The sequence below is a fragment of the Geospiza fortis genome, unplaced genomic scaffold, assembly GCF_000277835.1.
Source record: "Geospiza fortis unplaced genomic scaffold, GeoFor_1.0 scaffold172, whole genome shotgun sequence".
Lineage (NCBI taxonomy): Eukaryota > Metazoa > Chordata > Aves > Passeriformes > Thraupidae > Geospiza > Geospiza fortis.
In genome coordinates this window covers 3,089,081-3,111,046 of record NW_005054309.1, presented here as the reverse complement: position 1 = coordinate 3,111,046, position 21,966 = coordinate 3,089,081, and the positions used below count along the sequence as shown (strand labels likewise).

The following is a 21,966-nucleotide window of genomic DNA, read 5'->3' as shown; positions in this document are numbered from 1 at the left end:
AATTGTACAAACCAATTTGTACTGGCTCTAGGTGAGGTCCAAAACAAAACCCATCTGTTCATTAAGTGCAGCAAAGGACAAGCGAAGATGAAAAGCTGAAATATTTTCTAGACTGCTCCATGAGCCATCAGCAATCCTTAAAATAGTTTCAGAATTATGAGACTATATCTATTACTAAATTAAATTCTGGAAGCAGGTCTTTCATGTGAATTGCATAAAATTTTTGTCTGCAGCAGCTAATAAATTCAGCAATGTCTGAAAACCACCTTATATAATTTTAAAGCCACATTTTATACCTCAAAACAAAGCCAGGACACCTTCACAGGGTGGTACTTCATGTGCTGTGCACTACAGAGCCCTGAGTTTTACACACAGACCAGCACAAGCCCCTGTAGGAAAGGTGACCCCCCCACATCTGAAGGGGATGCTCAGAGATGGCTCTTGGTCAGCATGAGGCTCTCTCAGGAGATCAGGAAGGTCAATCCTCCCACGGGAACACAGGGCAGATCTTTGTGCTGGTGGTGCTCTCCAACTTCCAAACTCCCATGAGCTGGAGACAACGATGCTGGCACCAACCAGCTCCAGATCTCACAGATGGTATCACATCACCAGGCAGAGTAACACAACGAGCTGCTTGATGAGCAAACAGACATCAGCTCTTCATCACCTTGTGACAGAAGATGCTGTCACCCAGAAGGCACCTACTACCTACACCTGTCCTGAAAACTACCTTAAAACCTGATGCAATAACTCTGGAGAAGAATGAAAGAACTCTTCTGTGCGAGCACTGCTATGGCACCATTAAGTTGGATACTTACACGAGGAGGGAATTCTCCTGAGGGAAAAACACTAAATTCTCAGGACAGAATTCACACAGCGTGCACAAGATAAAACATTTAATTGCAGACTGAAGAACACAGGCAATGATATCCAATAGAATAAGCACACTGAGTAAGGATTTTTTCACACTGCTGAGCAAGACACAAGCAGGAAAATACAGACACAAGTGGGGCACAAGTATTGCAACAGTAAAAATCAGGAAACAGCACAGAACAATTGGGGACAAACAGTGTAATGATGGAAAACAAAGGGAATGTGATATTCCTTTGATATATCAAATGTGTCCATTGGAAGACTGAGACCAGACACAGTGGTTCCAGCAGTGCCTGTGTCCCACCTTCTGGCCATGCAGGTTTTGTCCCCATTCCTGCGCTGGTACCTGATTACACTGCAGAGGTTCACAGCAGAGCTGGTTTCCACTGTGCCTGCATGAGTGATAAACAGACCTTGTGAGGTGACAAAGCCAAAAGTTCCACTATTGTAAACTGCATCGATTTCTTTGCAAGACTCAAGGAATGAGCAACTTAAGAGAAGCTGCAAACTCCAAACACATCAGATTTATCCACTGAATGCCATTACTAATTATATGGTCACATCTGGGAGAACCTCTAGATGACTACTTAAAACTTAGACCCAGCATGAATCTTTGTCATGCAGACTCAAATTCAACACCTGGAGGATGGATCCTCCACCCTTCATCAAGACAAGACGTCAAGACATCAGCACACAGAGGCAATGGCTGTGCTGCTGTGACTCAGATTCCTGGCTCAGAAAACAATCTCTGCTGGTGGGGAAGACTGACCAAGGCAGACTGTGCTGAGCTCTCTCAGCAGCCTCTCAGCAGTGAGGTTTGCAGCCAACATGATGAAGGTAAAAGGACAATTTCTGGTATTCACATCATCAATTGTTTGTATTCCAAGACTGATTCAAGAGGCTCTATCAGGAAATCAGCAGTCTTTGAATTTAAAGAGATGGGAAGTGACACCCAGCAGCTTTGAGATGTATTTTTGGGTGTAGGATATCATCCTGTTCCTGAAATGAAGGTTTAGAGTGGGGAGGGACCAGCCTCTCTCTACTGCTAGGTCAGTCCCTTTTGTGATATCTCTACTGTACTCAGTAATCCAAGGCTGAGTGAGCATTCCAGGCATTCAAAGAGACCTTGGGATGTAGTGCTAGGCCAAACACATACAATGTACTTCCACAGAACAGCCTTGACATTTCTTCAACTTCTTTGGAAATAGAAGGAAGTCACCGAGATTTCAATTTTAGCCATCCAACTGTTTTGTTTATTTTGGAAATATTTCCAAAACATTTCCATCTGCACTTGGTTTTACTCTTTCTGTGTATGCAGCATAACAGCCGACTATCAAGAAATACTGCAATGAATTATAGTGTAAGATGTTTTTCCTGTTCCTCTGGGCTCTGAAACCCTGCACTGCAATACATAACAAGTTAAAACAATAACCCAGCGATTCTGAGGGATCCTGCTGTTTCATAAAGTTGATAATGAAGACAATATACAGCAGTAACTCCTTTGCTGCCTACATGTAACAGAACATGTGACTGCAGATAACCATGTGGGAATGTACTGCCAGCTATTTGTACCCTTCTAAAGTTTATCTGCCTCACATAGCTTCTGATTTTCATTTGCTACATTCACTGAAAAATCCTGTTCTCTCTACATCTGTCTGGTCATCCCCTATCATTTGTGGTTCTTATCCAAAGACTCTCCTGGTCCTTGGAATTCTTTTTCATTAATGGAAATTGTAGGCAAAATGCTTTTAGGTCTGTTTGCACAAGAATTTCTGGATCTTCTTTCCATTATCTGTCTACTTAAAGGCATTATTTTTTTTTCTCTTCAATATACAATCAGACACTCTCCTTTTTTAAGTTTGTATCCGCAAATATCAGTGAGATCCATCAGGACACAAAATCCCGCGCCTCTAAATCTTTGGGGAATTGTCCCAGGTCCTGAATTCATGAACTGAAATGATCCGGAAGGCGGCTTTGCCCAGAGCATCTCTCCTCCCTGCAGAAAAGTAAACTCACTCTTATGAGTAATTCTATTGGTATTTGCACATCTGTTTGCATGTTCTGCAGCCACAGTCTTTGTTACCTTAGTCCTTCTCACACAGTATATCTTTTATTTTGTTTTAAATGCCATGTCTCTTTGCTACATTGTAAAAAAAACCAAAAACCACAAACAACTTTTGGGATAAGGATGAAATATTTATAAAATATTTATATATGGATTACTAATCACAAACACTGCCCCAATTTTGCTTAACCAAGCTTTTAATCAACCCTCTCACAAGCAGCTTTCAAATATATGCAAAATAAAGGTTTTAACAAATTATGTTCTAGCAATCAATGCTCTAACTAAATCCAAACTTCCATAATCACCTCAGTACCTTAACATCCAGTTTAATGCACTTGTCTGGGGATTTGGCTCACTCTATCTCCCTTTCAGCCACCAGCAGTTTGGAGCAACCTGCCCTATTCCCAGGGGAACTGAGGGGAGCCCCATGACATTAAGTTGTCCCACAAGTTTCAAGAGAGATGTTTAGTAGAGAAAAGCTGACTCAATTCAGCCCTGATTCCATTCAACCCTGCACTTGGAAATTGGAAGTGATATGTGTTTCCTCACACAACCCCATGTTACCTCAAACGAGGAGACAAAATATATTCCACACACTGCAGCTCCCTGCATTACACAGAAGCCTGCTGTGGGGCACAGCAGGGATCTGCATTTGGCAGAGAGCTGAGAGCATTTTGCATATTTCAATGAATTTGCAACCACAAGCCCTCAATAGGAAGAAAGAATATGTACCTCTTTCTAATCACTGCAATATGTCTTTTTCACTCTCCTGGTGACACAACAAAACATCCTCAGATTAACCAGCAGGTAACAGGAGAGATGAGCAAATTATGTCTGATACTAAAGTAAAATTTGACCAAATGTTACACACAATCCCAGTCCTGGCAGATTTTATTTTACCAATATTTGACTCCTGCAGTAAACCTAAGCAAATTGCAGTTTATGATCATTTGACATTTGAATCATATGTCAATGTGTTTCTGTCATTTTCTCTGCAGGTCTGGTGTCTGTTCAGCTTAAATAGCTTACAAAGAAGGAAGCATAGTAATTTCATCAATTATTTTTGGTAAATAAATCCATACTCATTTCAAAAGTAATTTTTGATCCAACAATAGTTTGTTCTTCAGTGTTTATCTTACGCAAAGATTTACAAACTTACAAAAATATTTACTCCATTTACAAACTCTCCAGAAACTCTGTCCTGCAGGGACCAAAGGGATTTGCTGAAGGGTCCTGTACCACATTTTGCTAGAGCAAACACCCTGCAGTCCTTAAGTGGCCAGGGAGACAAAGCTGAATAGAAGAGGGAATATTTACGTCTTAAAAATCAAATATAAGTGCACAGAACTTTGCAAAATTACAACATCCTAAGTGTTTGCAAACCATACCAAGAAAGAATGAAGGTCAAAGGAGGGGAAGAGCAGATGGTCTCCTGAGATGGTAGAGAACATCTTGGGGCTGCCAGGGCTCTACAGGTGTTTTTCAACTGCAAGATTCTGGAACTCACACACCAGGAGATGTCCACTAAGCTCTCTAGGTCTAAGAAAAGCAGCCCCAGAGCCTGGAGGTCTGCAGTGGACAAGGTAGAATTTTAACAATATTTGGCAAAACATTAGTTGGCTTTACCAAAACATGTGAAATAGGCTCCTTGAACAGAGGTCAAAGTCTCAGTCTCTGCAGATCTGTTCCCAAAAACTACAGCTCACAAGGAACTTTGTGCTAAGCAGAAAGGTCATGCTGACTCTTCCCAGATTTGGGTCACAAAGAAAAGTTCTCTGCTTTGCTTATACCCCATTATGACACAGAAACATAACGTGTTTGATGTTTCTATCCCATTTCCCTTAGGTACATCTGATTAAAATTCACCAACAGATTGAATGGATTTAAGGGAAACAGAAAAAAAGAGGGGGCTGCACACTGCAGAAGCCTCATTTGTTTAGGTCATCAGCAAACACTGGGAAGAGTCAATGATTGTATCTATTTATGGTCTCACTCCAAAATGCAGACAGCCAGTGTCACTAAGGACATGGAAGCCGGGGCAAAGAGTCTGTAGAATATATTTCTATTCTGCAGTACAACAATTCCTTCTAAAAAAGACATAAATTACTTGAGCTTAAATTACTTTGTAAAAGACTGTAAGAATACAGGAATGAAAGAAAAAGCACAAGTGAGAACCATGTTAGTTATTAATATACAAATAAAAGATGTACAGAGCTCTGTCAGTACAGCCCAAAGCACTGCTTTGAGATCAGCAGCAAAAGACAACCCCTCAGAAATACCTCCCCATAATTTCTGCTGCATCTTTTCCCGTCATGGTCTGACCTTTCACTAGAAGGAATTATCTGCCTTGAAATGTGCCAAATTCCATTTCTACTCCTACCAGTAAGCGGCCTTCAAACATGACTGCATCAGTAGTGTACATTACCAGAAATACAAGCACCACTGGCAGAGAATGCCCAGAAGAGGTTTGGAAAGTGTGAGAAACATGCCTGGCATCACTGGGACTCACAGGTCACCTGCCATGCTGAGATCAGAATAAATCTTTAAACCTCTGCACCCTGGGTGAAAACATTCAGGCTTGAAAATAGTACAGCTGTTTTCTGCAACACCCATACGACCTGAGAATGGTTCTGCTGTGCCTTCCTGGCTGCAGCAATTTGCTAGAAGACGTGCAGAAAGGATCACAAAAGAGCATTGACTGAAATGAACTTGTTTAAAACCTCAAAGCTCTACAAAGGCTGTAGAAACTTGGTGCAGGCCAGAGCCATCTTTTACTCCAAAGTTATGCTGAATCATCTAAATGGAGTACAGTTTGTTCATATTTCTGCAGCTGTTACATAAATAACCCTATTTTCCTTCTTTATTGGAGCTGATCTCTTTTAAAATATACACTCTCAAATGTGAACAGCAAGCTCACCTCCCTACTGCTATCATTAAACAATAACGAGGAGCACGGCTGTTAATCAGAAACAGACTCCAATACAAAATTCTCTCAAAACCAGACTGGCCCACTTAAAACATATATCCCTGGAAAAGTTTCCAACTGCTGCAATATCCTACTGCAAGCTCCATTAAAAATACAGCTCTTCCCACAGCCATCCCATGCTTCCTCTGCTAGTGACAATCTGCTACTGGGTAGTGCTTCATGATAGATTTGTGAACTACTTCAGCAAAAAAATTCCTTTCCACCTTCAACTGAGGATGTAGCACAGGTGAAACCACCATCCATTGACCAGATCTGATAAGAGGAGGATGGAAACTCCACAAAGGTGCAAAGACAGTAGCTTATCTCTCTGCTTGTTGCCTAAGATTCTTCAAATCAAAGAAACTGTCACAATCTTGAATAAATTAGCAATGAATGCTCAAAGACAATTTAATTCTCCAAAATCTTCTGAAATGCCCTGATTTAGCTGTCTGATAGAGAAAGTGTGGGCAATTAATGTGGTTTTTTGTAGAAATTCAGTGTGCCATACATCAACAGAGAATTCTGAATTAGGTTCTGCATTCTCTGTTGATTTTTGGAGATCTCCTGACATCATGAGGATGCCAAGATATGTGGTTTGCTCATGTTGGGATTTTTTGTGAGGTTTTTTAAAGTGTTTTACATATGGGCAAAAGGGATGGAAAAAATAATAATTTCTTGTAACCACGTTTACATTTGGAATAAAAGCTGCGTTAACTCTTAACACAACTTTGCCCTCATGAGAGATTCAGCCTTGCCAGACCTGGACACGCTCTTAACTTCCAAAACAGCTCTTTGTCATAATAATTGCAGCCATCATAGCAACTTTTAGAGCCAAAAGTTCTCAGGGTACCTCCAAAACATGTCAAAAGGCTCTACAAGCACAAGACTGAGGTTCCCACAGGGGTTCTCCTAAACACCAAAGAGCTGCAAACAGCCACAGTTTTGTAAGCAAGTGAACACAAAGAAGTGACCCCAAAGGACTCCCAGCACTGGTGTTGGACCTAAGTCTGGAAATTCCTGAAAAAAATTTAAGTCAAAGTACAGATGCCTTAGAAAATTTCACTTATGCTGATGGACTTATTACCCCTGTTTTCTCCAGCCACATTTCATGGGTTTACAATAGTATCCTACATAGTGCCACAGGGGCCAGTGGACCACAGACTGAAAATCAGTGAGCAAGAAGTTAAATTCACACCAGGACAAAAAAGTAACAAGTCCAGAGAGAATCAATTTGCATTCAAGAAAATGTCCCAGGAACTTGTGATAGGAGATAGATCTGGGTGTCTTCTGCCAGCTGCAGGTCTGGGGGCTGAAGTCCCCTGTGCCAGAAACTGAAGAGAAGCATGTCCCCAGCTAGACAGAGCCCAGTCCCAGCCAGGAACAGGCTGATGAAATGAACTATTTCTAAATTCCCCATCAGGATGCAAATTAAGGACTGTGGCCATATCCCTCATCACTATCTATACCCACAAGCCCCAAGCACGAGTGGCAGGGCTGCCATGGCTTTGCTGGCTTTCTGGCAGAAAGAATTCTGAAGAATTCTTGTTCACACTGATATTTTCTTTGAACACTTTCTCCAAATGGCTTATGGGTAAGAGAACAACGCAGATGTATGCACCACAAAGCAGCTCACTGAGTGCTTCCTGCAGCATCTAAAACCCACATGTATGTGAACAGTAAATGGTCAGAAGCCAGAGTTTCAACACTTTAGATCTGAGGACCTGTGGGATCACAATGCTGTCATAAAACTCCAGTGATTCAGATGGCAAAGTGGAAAGAGGGAGAACACAGCTCAGCTTAGGATCTCTCAAGAAGACTTTCAATTTTCTGTGAAACAGAATGGCATTTTGTCCTTAATCTTGCCTCAAAACTGCTGTTGCAGAGTACAATTAATTTTATTGGCTTCAAATTGTTTTTCACCTCTGTTTTTTTCAATCCATTTCATAGCACTGTTATAGTACTCTGTATTTGGGTCTAAATGACATTACAATTCATTGGCCACATTGCACAGTATGAAATCAACTTTAAAAAATGGAAATTATGTCTTGGATGTCATGATATTGTGCTGATAAGCAAGAGCAAGAAAAACTAAACCCACACCAAAAAAACCCACCAATCTTTATCTTCATTATTAGGGGTGGATAGGTTAATGTAATCATGCAATATTTCTAACCAAGCCTGTTACTGGATCTTATCAAACTAAATGAGCTGAGCTTGGATGGCAAAGTAAGCTTACAGGAGAAAAGTTCCTTTGGTCATAATCATCAAGATTTGGCTTCTGGAGCTTTACTTTCTGTTCTGTTGGCTTACGGCATAGTAAAAGTACAAATAAGGCAGAAGAGAAAGCTCAAAAGGCAATGAGAAGAAAAACACAACTTATAAGGCACACTGTGCTCATCTGACAATTCCCAGCATCCCATAAACACCAAAAAACAATTCAGGCAGTGACCTTCAAAAGACTGGATTACTTTACCCACGGGCTGTGCACACAAGGTCAAAGTTCCACTTGACTTTAGCCTGCAGAAGTGGTGTATTAGCTATTCAGCTGTAACTCCCATAATGACAGGAGACAGCTGAGATCTGCTCAAATCAAATTACAGCTCTGATTATGCAAAACACTGTGGCTCTGCATTTTCTAACACCAGGTCTGAGTGCAGTTTGAAGACATCTGCTCCAAGATTTCTAAAAACAAGCAATTAAAACAACCAGAGAAGAACTAGTTTATTACTCTACTTATATTTGGCAAAGAATGCTTCAGAACAAATTATAGATACAAGTGTGTCAACAGCTGAATACAAACACTAGAAGTATTTTGTAAAATATATCTCATACCGTCAGGGAGTTGTTTACAGGACAAAGCATCATCAAGATCTCTGGCAGTTGATGGGTCGATGGTGAAAATGCATTCTTTCCTATCCAAAGAAAAAAAAGAAAAGAAAAATTTATCTCCCAGTCATGAAGAAGGTATCAAAACACAGAGCCCATCAGAGACATCCACACAACAACAACCATGTTTTCAGAAGACTCTGCTGAAACATCTCCCAATCTAATCTGAATTCTAAATCTAATCTATTTTTTAAAAAACAGTTTAGACAAGTGAATCTCCTTGGGTATATTTTCATTTTTCTTTGTGGTTTAACTGCTTGGTCTTGGTAGCTTTCATTTCATTACAGATATTCCCTCACAAAAACTAAACAATTTAGCCCATCAAGTTCACTCCAAAGAAACAAGCAAGAAAAAGTCTAGATGCCTTGCAGCTAGAGTAAAAATAGATTGTTCCTAATTGCTAAGTCAAATGGAACACAAATAACCCTCATGCCCATGCCAAAGAGTGGATGTCACAGCATCTGACACTCCATGAGCACAGCTAGCACAGAGCAGAGGCACTGAAACATGTACAAACTGAGCTGCATGTGACAAAACTGAGTGAGAGTTTTAGTCCCAGTAGACACCCAGGAGATGCAGGACTTTATAAAACCTACACTGCCAATTACAGACCAAAGGGAAAAGTAGGTTCAGTAGGAAAAAATGTGAAAGTTATATGAAGGGCAAGCTCCAAATCAGCTCATTAGATCTTACAGATCAACTTGGTGCTCAGGAAAAGCTGAACATCCTTTTGCATGTTCTGTACCAGGTGGCACCTGGAGTTTGCAGCCCTGCCCTAGAAGGCTCACATGTGTATGTCCTGCAGCAGTGGGTGGCAGAACACTGGGAACACACCAAGAAGGACCACAGATATGGTCTGTGGCCACACAGATGGGACAAATAAAGCATCTGACTCAGGAACCATCACGTTTAATAGAGCAGAGCCTGGCACCAGTGAGACACAAAACCTGAAGCATTCAACAATTAAAACTTCCTGAACTCCTCCTTCAGGGCCTCCCTTCATCCCAGGCTGTCCTACAGTAACTTCTTTCCCAGACCTCTGGACTACAGCAGAGTTTTCCCAAGCACTGTGAGGAATGTGAGACCAGAGCTGAAGAGCAATGAGGTCAGTACGGTAATGGGTTTGCTGGCTTATTTTACTTTTCTCTTAACTTTTAGAGTAAGTTCAGCCCCTCCCTAGTTAAAAGATCCCCAAGCACAATGGCATAGGCTGAGGCTGCCATGGAAGAGATCAGACTACTGCTTTCCTTCTTTCCTCTTTGCCACAGAAAGACTCATATGATGACAACTCCCTTCTAGAGATGTATAATGCAAATACACGCTATTTTTCTTACAGCATAACCACTGGTATTACTCCTGGGGTAGGAGAGATGGGAGGAGAAAATTACAGTGAATTCTTAAAGGAGCAAGTGTACATGAAATTAGAAAATGTTTTTGTATGGGTGCTATCTCAGTGAGAGCAGTGTCCCCAGCTTTGCAGACCTACCACTTCCATACTGAAATGCTCTGGGTGGTATTTGCTGGTGTCAGACAGCTGGCAGCATCTATCTATGTAATTCCACCAGGCACACTAAATAGAGATTTTCAAAGACATAAAAATCAGTAAAGCACTTCACTGCCTTCTGAGACTTCGAAAATCTTTTGGAATATGCTGGCTTTCAGATTGGATAGCAAAACTGCCTTAATCCCCAGATGCACATTAGTTTCTGATCCTTTGCATGCATCTAAACAAATTAAGAGACTGTGACACTGAAAGATATAAAATCTTTCAACTACACCGGGACTTTGATCTGTTGGTGCCAGCACTAAAAATCAACCAATTTTTAAAGGTTTGCAAACAACCTTAATTCCATAAATATCTATTCCTTAAAATTCCACCTAAGGATGGAATTTCAGGATACCACCACTCCAAGGCACCATGCAATTCTCTTCAGGGAGCTGTGCATATGCAGATAGACACTCCTATGCTACAAACAGAATGGGGACACACACATGTGCCAGCCTGCATGTATTTACACCAGGTCCAATTAATGCATATATAAAGTGCCCTCCACAGCCATATCCAGTAAATCTTTAAGTTATTTCATTTAAAAGAGTCAACTGAATGGACACAAACAGCTTGCTTTATCTAGCAAGTGAGCAAGAAAAAAGTTAAGACCTGCTTCAAAGAGAATGTAGGTTCCTGTGTCAGGGGAATACAGAGTTTACCCCAGATGTTCAGGGCCTGATATCACAAGCATCTGCCACCCATTGTGAATTGTAGCTCCAGGCAGTTAAAAAAATAGCACATTGGTTTCAACAAAGTGCATATTTGCAGCCTGCCCTAAACAGAGGTGAGCAGAAAAACAGGGTGCCAAATATTTTGCCACATTTATACAATGGTAGCAACTAATGGGGCTGTTTTACTGAGATGTATTTGGCCAGTCAAGTCCACTGCAGAGGCCAATGGTGGTCCCAGTTCAGAGAGTCCAAACCTGTAAGTCTGGTGGGGCAGCCCCAGCCTCCCTTTGTAGTCAGCCCTTGGGGACACATGGCTGGCTCTGAGCTGTCTCTCAGCACAGGCATGGCCAGCACAGGCACAGCTCACAGCTGTCTGAGATCCATGAACTCACAGAAGCAAAGGTGAAGTGAGATCCAAATTCTGATCTAGCATTTCTCACCAGCTCAGATATGCTTAAGCACCAGGCTCAGATCTGTTTCTCCTTGAGAACTATTCAAAGGACTTGGACTTGTAGCTTGTCACAGGCCCTTTATTCTGGGCACAGACTGCAAGGTGAGGTAAGAAAGTCACTGAGCAGGTAAAACACGGCATGATACTCCTTGGCATAAGGATACTGCAGAAGTGTTGCAGAGCCAATGGCCAGGTAGTCAATGGGACAAGAGAAGCCAACCTCAAAGCGGAGCTCCAAGTCCACGGCAGTCAGATAATCCTGGCACAAAGGCCTACACCTAGATGAAATGTTCTGAGTGAATCCAGCTCACCAGTAACAACATTATTAAGTGTGACAACATTATTAGTGGTATTCTGGTTTTCAGTTTTTATTACTGAAGAAGTTTCAGATGGCCATAGGAACAAGGGCTGGCATGTGGGATCCATGGAATGATGGGACTGCAGCTCTGAGCCTGAGGGCTGCACCCTGCACACATGCTCCTTCAGGGCACGGTCTCATGTTCTCAGCTATCTCCTCCTGCTTCTCCTCCAGGCCCAGTGGAATCACTTTTCTCTCCAGGATGCTGCAGAGAGCTGTCTCTCATCATGGAGAATCAGGCAATGCAGTGGAAGCAAGGGTAGGAAAGGCTGGGTGTGGGCAGCACAGCCTGCCCTGCAAATTGTCACCTCCCTTGGCACCTACACCAGCCACCCCTGCACAGCTGAAAAAACCACCTGGGTGAAGAAACAACACTGCTCTCAGCTATGTGGCAAGTATTCCCTGTGAAGGGGAAGGGGCTGACCAAATTCCTGCCCTGACTATGCTGTCAGGCTGTGCAATACCCCAAAGGCTGTGGCAGGAGGGATCTCAGAGAGGTCAGACCACATTTCTGACTGCAACCAGTAACAAGACCAGCCTGCAGCAAGTTGATTCATTAAACCACAAGGGACAGAATGTTTCATGCACCTGCTGAGGAAGATGTTACTTAAATCCATAGCTATATGCACACACATTTGCACTGATTAACTACAGGTAAATACAAACTGGCAGTGTCTCCAGCTTCTGGAGGGCCACTAAGGTGACCTTGTGGGTTAAGAAGTTTGGTCATCCCCCTCTCTCCCTTCTTTCAAGGCCTTAAAGGAAGCATCTCTCATTGTCATCACACCTAATAAAAATCAGGTTTATTCATTTCAAATTGTCAAAACATACTTGTAAAAGTAATGAGATGATCTAAGTCCACTTGTTCCAACATACACACAATTTGGTTAAAAGAAAATGGTTTAAGAGATAGAGACACAGAGAGTGAAGAGATTTTCTGGTCCTCATGCTGGAAAGGACTGGAGATACATATGTGCCTTTAAGAACCCCTCAGCACTGGTCAAAAAAAAAAAAAACAAACTAACCAAAACCCCAAAACATTTCAGTGTGGAAACTTCCACTTTTTACAGAACCCTCTTCAAGTAAAACAGATGTCTAATGCAGGTTTCAAGAGGTGAACTTGCTCTGACATGGAAGAACAAAACCTTTCTTCCCTTCTCCTTGTTTCAGAGGTTTCAAGCACCAGAGCAAGGCAATGCCTGCAAGACTTTGGGAGGTTCAGGGGAACTACTCACAACTGACCATGGTGGACCTGCAAGCAAGAGTCAGGAAAGCAGGAGCCACCCAGACTGCCCAGACCCTGCCAGCCCCCAGCAGCACTGGCCAAGCCACCTCCAGCCCCATGGCAGTGACAAGGGCCCTGCTGAAGCTGGCTCTGTCTGGCATCCTGCAAATGAACCACCTGGGGGAAAGAATTATAGAATAGAGCACTTAGTTTATTACACAGTAATGACAGTGTCAACCTATACAGGCTGGTATATCAATCCTAATTTAAGGAAAGCTAATTAAGTGCAGTGCTCTTTGCGCAGCTTCAGGAAGACTAATTAAAGCAGACAAGCATGTCTGCAGAGCAGTTAGTCTTTTTACCTTTAACAGGACCTAAAATAAATGGCTGGTGCAGCAGCAGAGGTAAGATAAGTAGTCTGTTGGTGAGCTGGAATCACCGTCATGGTAATTAAAATGTTCACAGACCACAGGATTGCAACAGCAGTTTGTTTTACTTTGTGCAAATACATACATCTATGTATACATCTATGCTAAGGTATTCACAGGCATCAGCAGAGAAAACACTGCACAGTTGGTGCCTCAAAGACTGGTACAATATATTCATTTTTGCCAGTTAAACTGCTCAGAATTAAATATACCACTTAGTTTAACCATAAAATATGAATACCTACGACATCAGGAGATTACAAATTCCAGTGGTCAGGGCTCACTCTTTGCTCAAGACAGAGGCCACCTGCGTCAGGATGAAGCATTGCAATGGTAAGCCATGAGTTCAGGCTGTGTTAGAGGCAAGGTTTCTGGCATGACCACCCAGCTGGGCAAAGCTTGGGTGTTAACAGTGCCATTTTCTTGCTGCTTGGAGAAAGTGCCAGTTTTGTACACAGTAGACAAAGCAGCACTCTACAGATCCTCCTGTATAACTCAATGATCTTCCCAAGCAGCAGCACACAGATGAGTCAATTCCCCAGTGGAGACATGGAGCCCAGATTTTCACCACTAATAAATGCCAACAACATGAAATACCAGTCCAGAGAACTGCATTGTACCCACCAGAGCATCAGAAAACCCTTCATGAAGCAAGACATTGTCCTTACCAGCTGGTGTAACCTCTCATGGCAGGCAGAGGCCTTAAGAAGCAAAGCATGACCCAGATATTCAGGAACCAGGATGGAGGAATTTCATCCCAGGCAACACAAGCACAAGTCAGCTGGCAGCCAAACCATGTCCATGCTCCTGTGTGACACAGATCACCACTCCTCCTGGTCCTGGCAGCAGCCACCACCATCTCAGGTCACTTGGGATGAAGCCCCAGCTTTGGCATTTGTCTGATCTTGGGCTGCTCAGGAACGAGGCTGTGGGCAGAGTTTAGACTGCCAATTCTCATGAGAGAAAAAGAGAGATTCTTTGCAAGCAAATCAAAGCACCTAAGGAAGATGCTGAGCAGGGAATCACTGGAAGTCTTCCAACAGAAAGCCCAGACACAGGGGCTGGATAGAAGGAAATGGAAGTGAACGACGTGGAACAGAATAGAACTGTTTCAGTTGGAAGGGACCAACAACAATCATCTGGTCCAACTGCCTGACCAATTTAGGGCTGACCAAATTAAAGCATGTTGTAGTTAATGGCTTTGTCCAGATGCCTCTTGAACATTGACGGGGTTGAGACATTGACCATCTCTCTAGGAGACCTGTTACAATGTTTGACCAACTTCTTGGTGGTGAAAGGCTTCCTAATATCCCGTCTAAACTTCCCTGGTGCAGCTTTGAACCATTCCCACATGTCCTGTCACCAGGGAGAAGAGATCAGCACCTCCCTCTCCACTTGCCTGTGTTAGGAAGCTGACAGAATTAAGGCACCTGAACTTAAATACCTTATTTATCCCCCACCATTCTGACTCCCCTCCCATGGGCAACTTTCACACCAAAGCAGTCTCCAGTGATGCTCACTAGACATTTACAAAGACCAACACATCCAAAACAACTACAAAAGAGAACAAAGAACACACCAGAAGCCTGAAGGTGGCTGAAACCTGCTGTCTGTGAATTCCAGCATTCAAGACTCAACCAGCTCATTGACATCCTGCCCCACCCCAGGCTCAGCTGTCATGGCCCACAGTCCCTCCAGTCATCCAAAAGCCCCTGAAGCACCAAGCTGAATCTTTTGCAAAAGTATCAGCCCATTTTCCAAAGTCCAGGCTGCTTCATCTGGAGGTGAGACAGGAATGACCATTGTTTATTAAAGTTTCAGCAGTGCAAGCCTTCTTTAAACTTGAGTAGGTCAGTGCTAAGACACTCACAGTACAACTGACTGCATGTCTAGACACTTGCAGTGCATTTACATTCTTCTAGGGACTCCTTAGATTGTCCTGCTCTCTTCACTTTGTGAATACATACAATAGCCTGGTGGGAGTGAAAGCTCAGCCTCCTGGTTTACCCTTATTGACTCCAGCTCAAAGCTGGCAGTTTAAAATTAAGCATAGCAAAGGCACTTTTAGAATCTTAAAGCTCTTCAGGTCATTTCTAAGACCCTGCTGAGCACCATCTTGCAAAAGCTACGCAGACACCATTTCTCAGAGTTGGAAACAGTTGTTTTAATTTGAGAACAGGCATCCTAGAGCTGTCAACTCACTCCAGTGAAAGCTACTAACATTTTTTCACACAACAATCCCATTGTTATGGCAACCACAGAAATCAATCTCATTCTTCAATCACAAGTAAACCCAGCTCGACCACAGTGTCAGTGCAGGTTTGTTACAAAGTGCCAATAAGCAAAGGATCAATCTGCCAATATTCATCACTCAAATCAGGACAAAGTACCCTTTCTCCAAGAGCAATTTCAGAGACCAATCAGTGCCTGAGCATTTGAGACTTCAACATCTCACTCCTAAAAGCATTTATTACTTGTAGTGTCTACCACATTTGTCACACTTGATACTGGCAGATTTTAGTTAAAACCCAAGAGTGGCTGCTTCCAAGACAGCCTCTTAAAAGGAATATATTTTAAAAATATGCCTGCAAGAGAAGTACCCTGACAAATCTCTGATGGCACTCTGAATGCCTTGTAAGAGACTGACAAAGATACTTGACACATCACAAAACTCTTCTGGCATGGTGCATAAATTTAAAAATGAACTATAATTATAAAATAATTGGAAGCAAAAACTAACTCCTCCAAACACTGAGCATTATAAACCCCCAAAAAAATCCAGCAGAGCACAAAATACACTGAAAGCTCAACTTCAAACCAGCACTACTCTTTCTAATTTCTCTGTGTTTATGTTTTAGCTAATGTCCTGTCCTGGTTCAGAAAACAGACCTCGGTCCAAGAGAGCAGCTGACAATGACTCCTGGTGTATTACACATCTACAACAATAAACTTTTACATTTTCACCAGGGACTGCTCACTGGATTGCTGAACCAGAACCAATTATTCCTTCTATTTATCCTTCTATTCTTTCCTCCATATTTATGGCCTCCAAGTAACAGGGAAGACAGAAAAAAAAGCACTGCAATCTTATACCTATATAGCTTGAAAAGCCAAAATATGCTAATAAAAGAGATCAGAGTCTCTGGGAGGCCAAGCACCAGCAGTATTTCCTACAAGTCATCTGTAATTGTGCCACAAATATAATGAGTTCTCTGCACCACCACTATCCCATGCAAGAAAGCAAAGTGTAATTGAAAATGCACTGCATTATATAAACTATTTGAATCATAGATGCACAGGGCTAGAAATGAAAGAGACACTAGGTCATCCAGCCCCCATAGGTGAGAGCCAGACTGCTCATGACAATACATTTGCAAGGACTTTCTCCTCTATGGTATCAAGGATCTTTAGTGATGGAGTTTCCAGCCCCTTAGCAATCTACACTACAGTCTATTTTGGGTTGCACAGGAAAGGCTTTCTCTTTGTTTTACCTTACTTGTCCTTGTAACACCTCTTCCTACCCTCCCACCATCGTAAATGATTCTCATTTTTTCATTTTGGTCCACATATTTTTAACTATCAACTACTATATCTTTCACAAACTTCTAGTTTCAGTGTTGGCAGAGACACATTGAACAGTTAATCCTTCCTTGTAAATCAATCTCTTATCTCCCAGAATATTTTTGCTAGTCTTTTCCAGACTGTCCCACTTCTAATCCATGCTGTGATATCTCCAGCACAGCTCTGCCTCATACACTCACATTTGGGCCATCTATGTTACGATTTATGGGTTGGTTGGTTGGTTGGTTGGTTTTTTTATGGAGTGATCTGAGAATAACCTGGTAACAAAGATCCAATCAACCAAAAAGTGAGACAGATGGACAGGTTAAAGCATGTTTCAGATCACACCATCAGAGTGGAACACAAGGAAAATACTGTTCCTTGTAATGACCAGCCTGTCCCTGTGATCAGCTCTGAAATACCACAGCAGGGATACTCCACCTCACCAGCTGGAGTGGTGCTGGGTTTCTTCAGCTACAGAACCAGAGACAGAAACCTGGGCTGACACCAGGACCTGGACACTCCATCTCTTGTCCACCCTGTGCTATCTGATCTATAGGGAGAGCAGGGCACCAGCAAAGCACTGTGATATCAAGCAAAGGGGCAGTACTTGGCACATCTGAACTGCCCCACTTAACATACATAAACATGAGAGACTATGGCACTTTCCTCTGCTCATCAAAACCCCACCTTATGATCCAGTGGAATCCAGTAAGAAACAGAGACACTGTCAGACTTATTTAAGATTTTATCCTCATCTGCCTCTGTTATTCCCTCTCCACTTCTCTCCATGAAATAAATATCCAGGCAAGAACAAGACTGCATGCATAACAATCTAGGTGCAAAAGTTACTGTTTTCCCCAGAAAACAGATTTCTAACAAAGCAAGATTAGGTTTGATGGCCTACAAGATCAGAAAGTAAAAATTCTATCCAACCACACACTACCAATTCTGTTTGAAGCTGCACTTCCAGTGATCACATGCACCTTCCTATAAGGAAAAAGGTGAAGTTGCTCTGTCTCTCTACACCAGGCACTGATAACAGCATCTGAGAGCACAGAATATGCATCATTTTGTTCAAAAGAGGGCCACCAGATTTGCTGTAGCTATACTGTAGTAGAAAATATTATGAAAACAGAGAGGAGGACCAAAAGAAGCCAACCAGAAGCAAGGAGCTGAATCACATCACTGGCAACAGCACCTTGAGAATATTTACTCCAGGGCTTTACTTACTCAGCTAATGGCAGAGAAAGGAGCTAGCATGAGCTCTCCTCATCAGTCCAAGAATGGTACAGTCCCCCAGACTGCCTGGAAAGCAGAAGTAGCCAGAGCAGGTACAGTCACCATCACCAGGTTCTGGAATCAATCCTATTACAGAGGAACTGGATCTGATATGCTTAGACACCACTGAATAATCCTTTGTAAATCACCTATGTATCTAATCCAATGTATCTCTCTATGGAGAACATTTAATCAGTCACAGAACAGCTCAGTGAGAGCAGAGATCACAATCTGGCCCTTTTTGTGTCTCCACTCCAAGATAACAGTCAGTTCTGAAGCAATGTTGCTTATACATTTGCTAAACAAGTCATTTCTCAGTTTCCATCAGAAACCAGAGCATATTTACATATCCTATTATAGCTGAGTAAGACTTGCTCTACTTAACACTAGCTTTTTGTAGTGGAAAATCTCCAGGAAACAAGCTGTTTAACGATGTTTTATCTGCCCTGCACTCGTTCCTAACTAAAGTTGTCCACCTGCCTTGGAAAGACATCTGTTTCAGAGGCTGACTGCTTTCCTTCAACACCCTTGCACAGCTCAAGGCTGCCATTTTTACCATCACCTCTAATTTTATCAGCCAATAACGTCCTCGGGCATCTACAGCAAAGACCATGCTGTCAAACCCTTACTATACACAGTGCTAATCCCTGTTACCAGCTGTAACACTCCTTGAGAAAGAAATAAATGCAAAGTAGAGCTCCAGTGCAGGTACCAACAGTGCTGCAGAGCCTCCCTCCCCAGTGAGCAGAGGGACACAGCAGAGCACCTCTGCTCTTCTTCCCTTATCAGCCAAAGGAACGATGCCACATTTCTGAAGGGGCAGCCAAAATTACAAATTTGGCCTTCAACAACTTGGATCAGTTGCAGTTGAGGTCCTGTGCTGAAATAGCAAGATTCAAATTTTAACTGAAAGCTTCATTGCATTCATTTGCCTGTGAGAGCAAAGTTCAGTATCTCTGCCCTGCAAGGGAAGCAAGTGAGCTCTAATTGTCTCCTGCCAATGCAGGGCATCCTGGCTGGCCCCCTCTGCTGCCCCTGAGAGGGACCTTGGCAGAGAAAGGGTCTGATGGGAATCTCATGAAGCTCAAAGGGAAAAACAGAGTCCTGCACACAGGGAGGAATAGCCCCATGCACCAGCACAGACTGGGGAAGAACCAGCTGGAAAGCAGCTTGGCAGAAAAGGATATCCTGATGGATAAGTTAAACATGAACCAACAAAATGTCACTGCAGCAAAGGCGGCCAAGAGCCTCCTGGGCTGCACCAGGAGGAGTGCTGCCAGAAGGCCAAAGGAGGCATTCCTTCAATCCTTCCCTTCTGCCTGGCACTGGTGAGATCACAACTGGAGTGCTGTGTCCAGTTCTGGGCTCCCCAGTACCAGGGAGATGTCAACAAAGGGCTGCAAGTTTGCTGAAAGGTCTTGATGATGATTAAGGAATCAGAGCATCCAACCTACAAAGACAGGTTGAGGGAGCTGGGACTGTTCAGCTTTGAGAAGAGAAGGCTCAGGCAGGGAGATCTTTTCAATGTGACAATACATCTGATATAGGGAGTAAAGACAGTAAGACAATTTCCAGTGGTATCCAACAGGACAAGTGACAATGGGCACAAAACACAGGAGAATCTACTTGAAGGAAAAACCACACGTTTTTCTGAACCCCAGAACATGTTCCTCAGAGGGGTTGTGGAATCTTCATCTTTGGAGCTATCCAAACCCCAAATGGGCACAGCCCTGAGCAGCCTGCTCCAGCTAACCCTGCTTTGAACAATAGGGTTGGAGTAGATGTTCTCTAGATCTGCCTTCCAAGCTGAACAATCTGATGATTCTTCAGAGTTTAGCCCTGCTCAGCTGAAGTCAGTTTCTGCTCCTCAGAACACATCCATCTTGTAGATATTTCAGAGTTCCCTGCCACAACACCCTTTCTCTGCTCAGTATTTTTAGCTCATTGTTTTGTATTTTGCCAGCTGAGAAACTGCAGTTTGTAATTTTACCTTCAGCTTCATATTTCTTCTTAAAAGTGAATACAATGTCCTGTTTATAATAATAAAATCACTAGTTGGCAGGATGACATCAAATGGAAAAAGAGAAAGCAACTGGAAAATTTAGAGCAAGCAATTTTGAGTGCCAAGTTTCACATTTGTAATAGTCCAGCGGAGGTCAACAGGCTCACTTATTACTAGGCAAATGGTAAAGAAATAGATATCCTCTAGTTCTTCCATGTTAGACTATATAAACAATCTCTACTTGAACAGGTTCTAACACTTTCCAAAAAAGTGATGTTATACATTTTCCACAGTAACACCAACAATGGGAGACAAGCAAAAGGCAGAATTGCTTTGCAAAGAAAGGCCTTTTTTCTCTCTCCAATATTTAGGTTTTTGTTTCCCACTATGATTGGACTTTCCTGGCTTTACTTTCTTGTCCCAGTTAAGCAGTAAAGGAAACAAAAAGATATGAATGAAATTAGAAACATTTGGAATGAGTCTTAGAAATAGCTTTTGGGTTTCTTAGATTCCTGGCTAGACCTCTTCAAATGGCCTCCTCCTCCTCCCTCTGCCCCTAGCTCCTGCACCCACTTCTGAAATTTGTATTTCCTTCTTTGCCCTCACCCCTCTTTTCTTCAGGGGCTACATTTTGTCCCAAAGAAAACATGGAAATGAAAATTACATGTTGTAACACTGGAAAAGACCGGAAAGTGGTTGAAACTTTGCACCCATCAACATTTGTCTCTATGACATTAATCCTCCAAAGTTTCCCTAAAAGCAGAAACCAAACACTTCTCAAACTTCTAATGAAACAAATACCAACTCCAGTCAACCTGAATAATAAAATGAGCACTCCAGTCCTATCTGTATTATCATATTTTAAGTCTCTGGAAGGGAAGTTTCCTCAACCACACATTCTGATACTTCATGAACCTTCCTGCTCCCTCTAAAATTCAACTGCAGGATGCAACACCAACACCTAATACTTGCCCAGTGCTTTTCATTACAAGTTTTGGGTGCTCTTTAGAAACAAGTAAGCTGGGAATGCCTGTGAAATACTTGTCTAATTTTACAAATAAACCCATGCAGGTGAGAAACAGATGTCCATGGCAAAACTGTGTAAAAGTGGCAGAGCAGAGTGCTAAGCCAGTTAAATCATGTCAAAGCCATCCACAAGGTTTGGATCTTTTCTGCCTTAAGTAATATTGAAATATTATGTAAACCTTTCTTTGTGAGCTATTACTGGAGAAGTGAAGGAAAAAAAAGATCTCTTGGAAGCAATTCTACACAGGCTGTGTAGGTGAGATCACACTTGCTGTCCAAATAGAATATGCATGGCAAGAACAGGCTTCCTGTAAAACTGGAAGACTTGCAGGAAGATCAAGGAACATATTTACAAGATGGCATGGTTAAAATGCCTTTCCCTCTTGCCCAGCCTCAGCAGCTTGGTGAAACACATTGTCTCACTTGCATCTATAACCACACTGACAAACACCTCTGGTGCAGGGCGCTCTCTGCACGCTCCAAACTCTGACTCCCAGACCATACCTCAGACACTGCTCAGCAGAACACACAAACTGCCTTTTGAGGAGGAAAGGGTCATTTCCCAAGGCGAAAGAAAACAAGGAAAAGTTATCTCAGGAAGAGGAAACACACAAAAACACAAGAA

General features: G+C 42.5%; 1 protein-coding gene across 2 annotated transcripts in view; it reads right to left on the bottom strand.

The window, feature by feature from the left end:
- The window catches only part of DIS3L2 (DIS3 like 3'-5' exoribonuclease 2), a 177,061-nt gene that overhangs the window by 77,819 nt on the left and 77,276 nt on the right, over positions 1 to 21,966 (bottom strand). For both annotated transcript variants that reach the window (XM_014312335.1, XM_031055477.1), the window contains exon 10: positions 8,736 to 8,815. In XM_014312335.1, the coding sequence (XP_014167810.1) occupies positions 8,736 to 8,815 (80 nt within the window). The remainder of the gene's footprint in view (positions 1 to 8,735; positions 8,816 to 21,966) is intronic.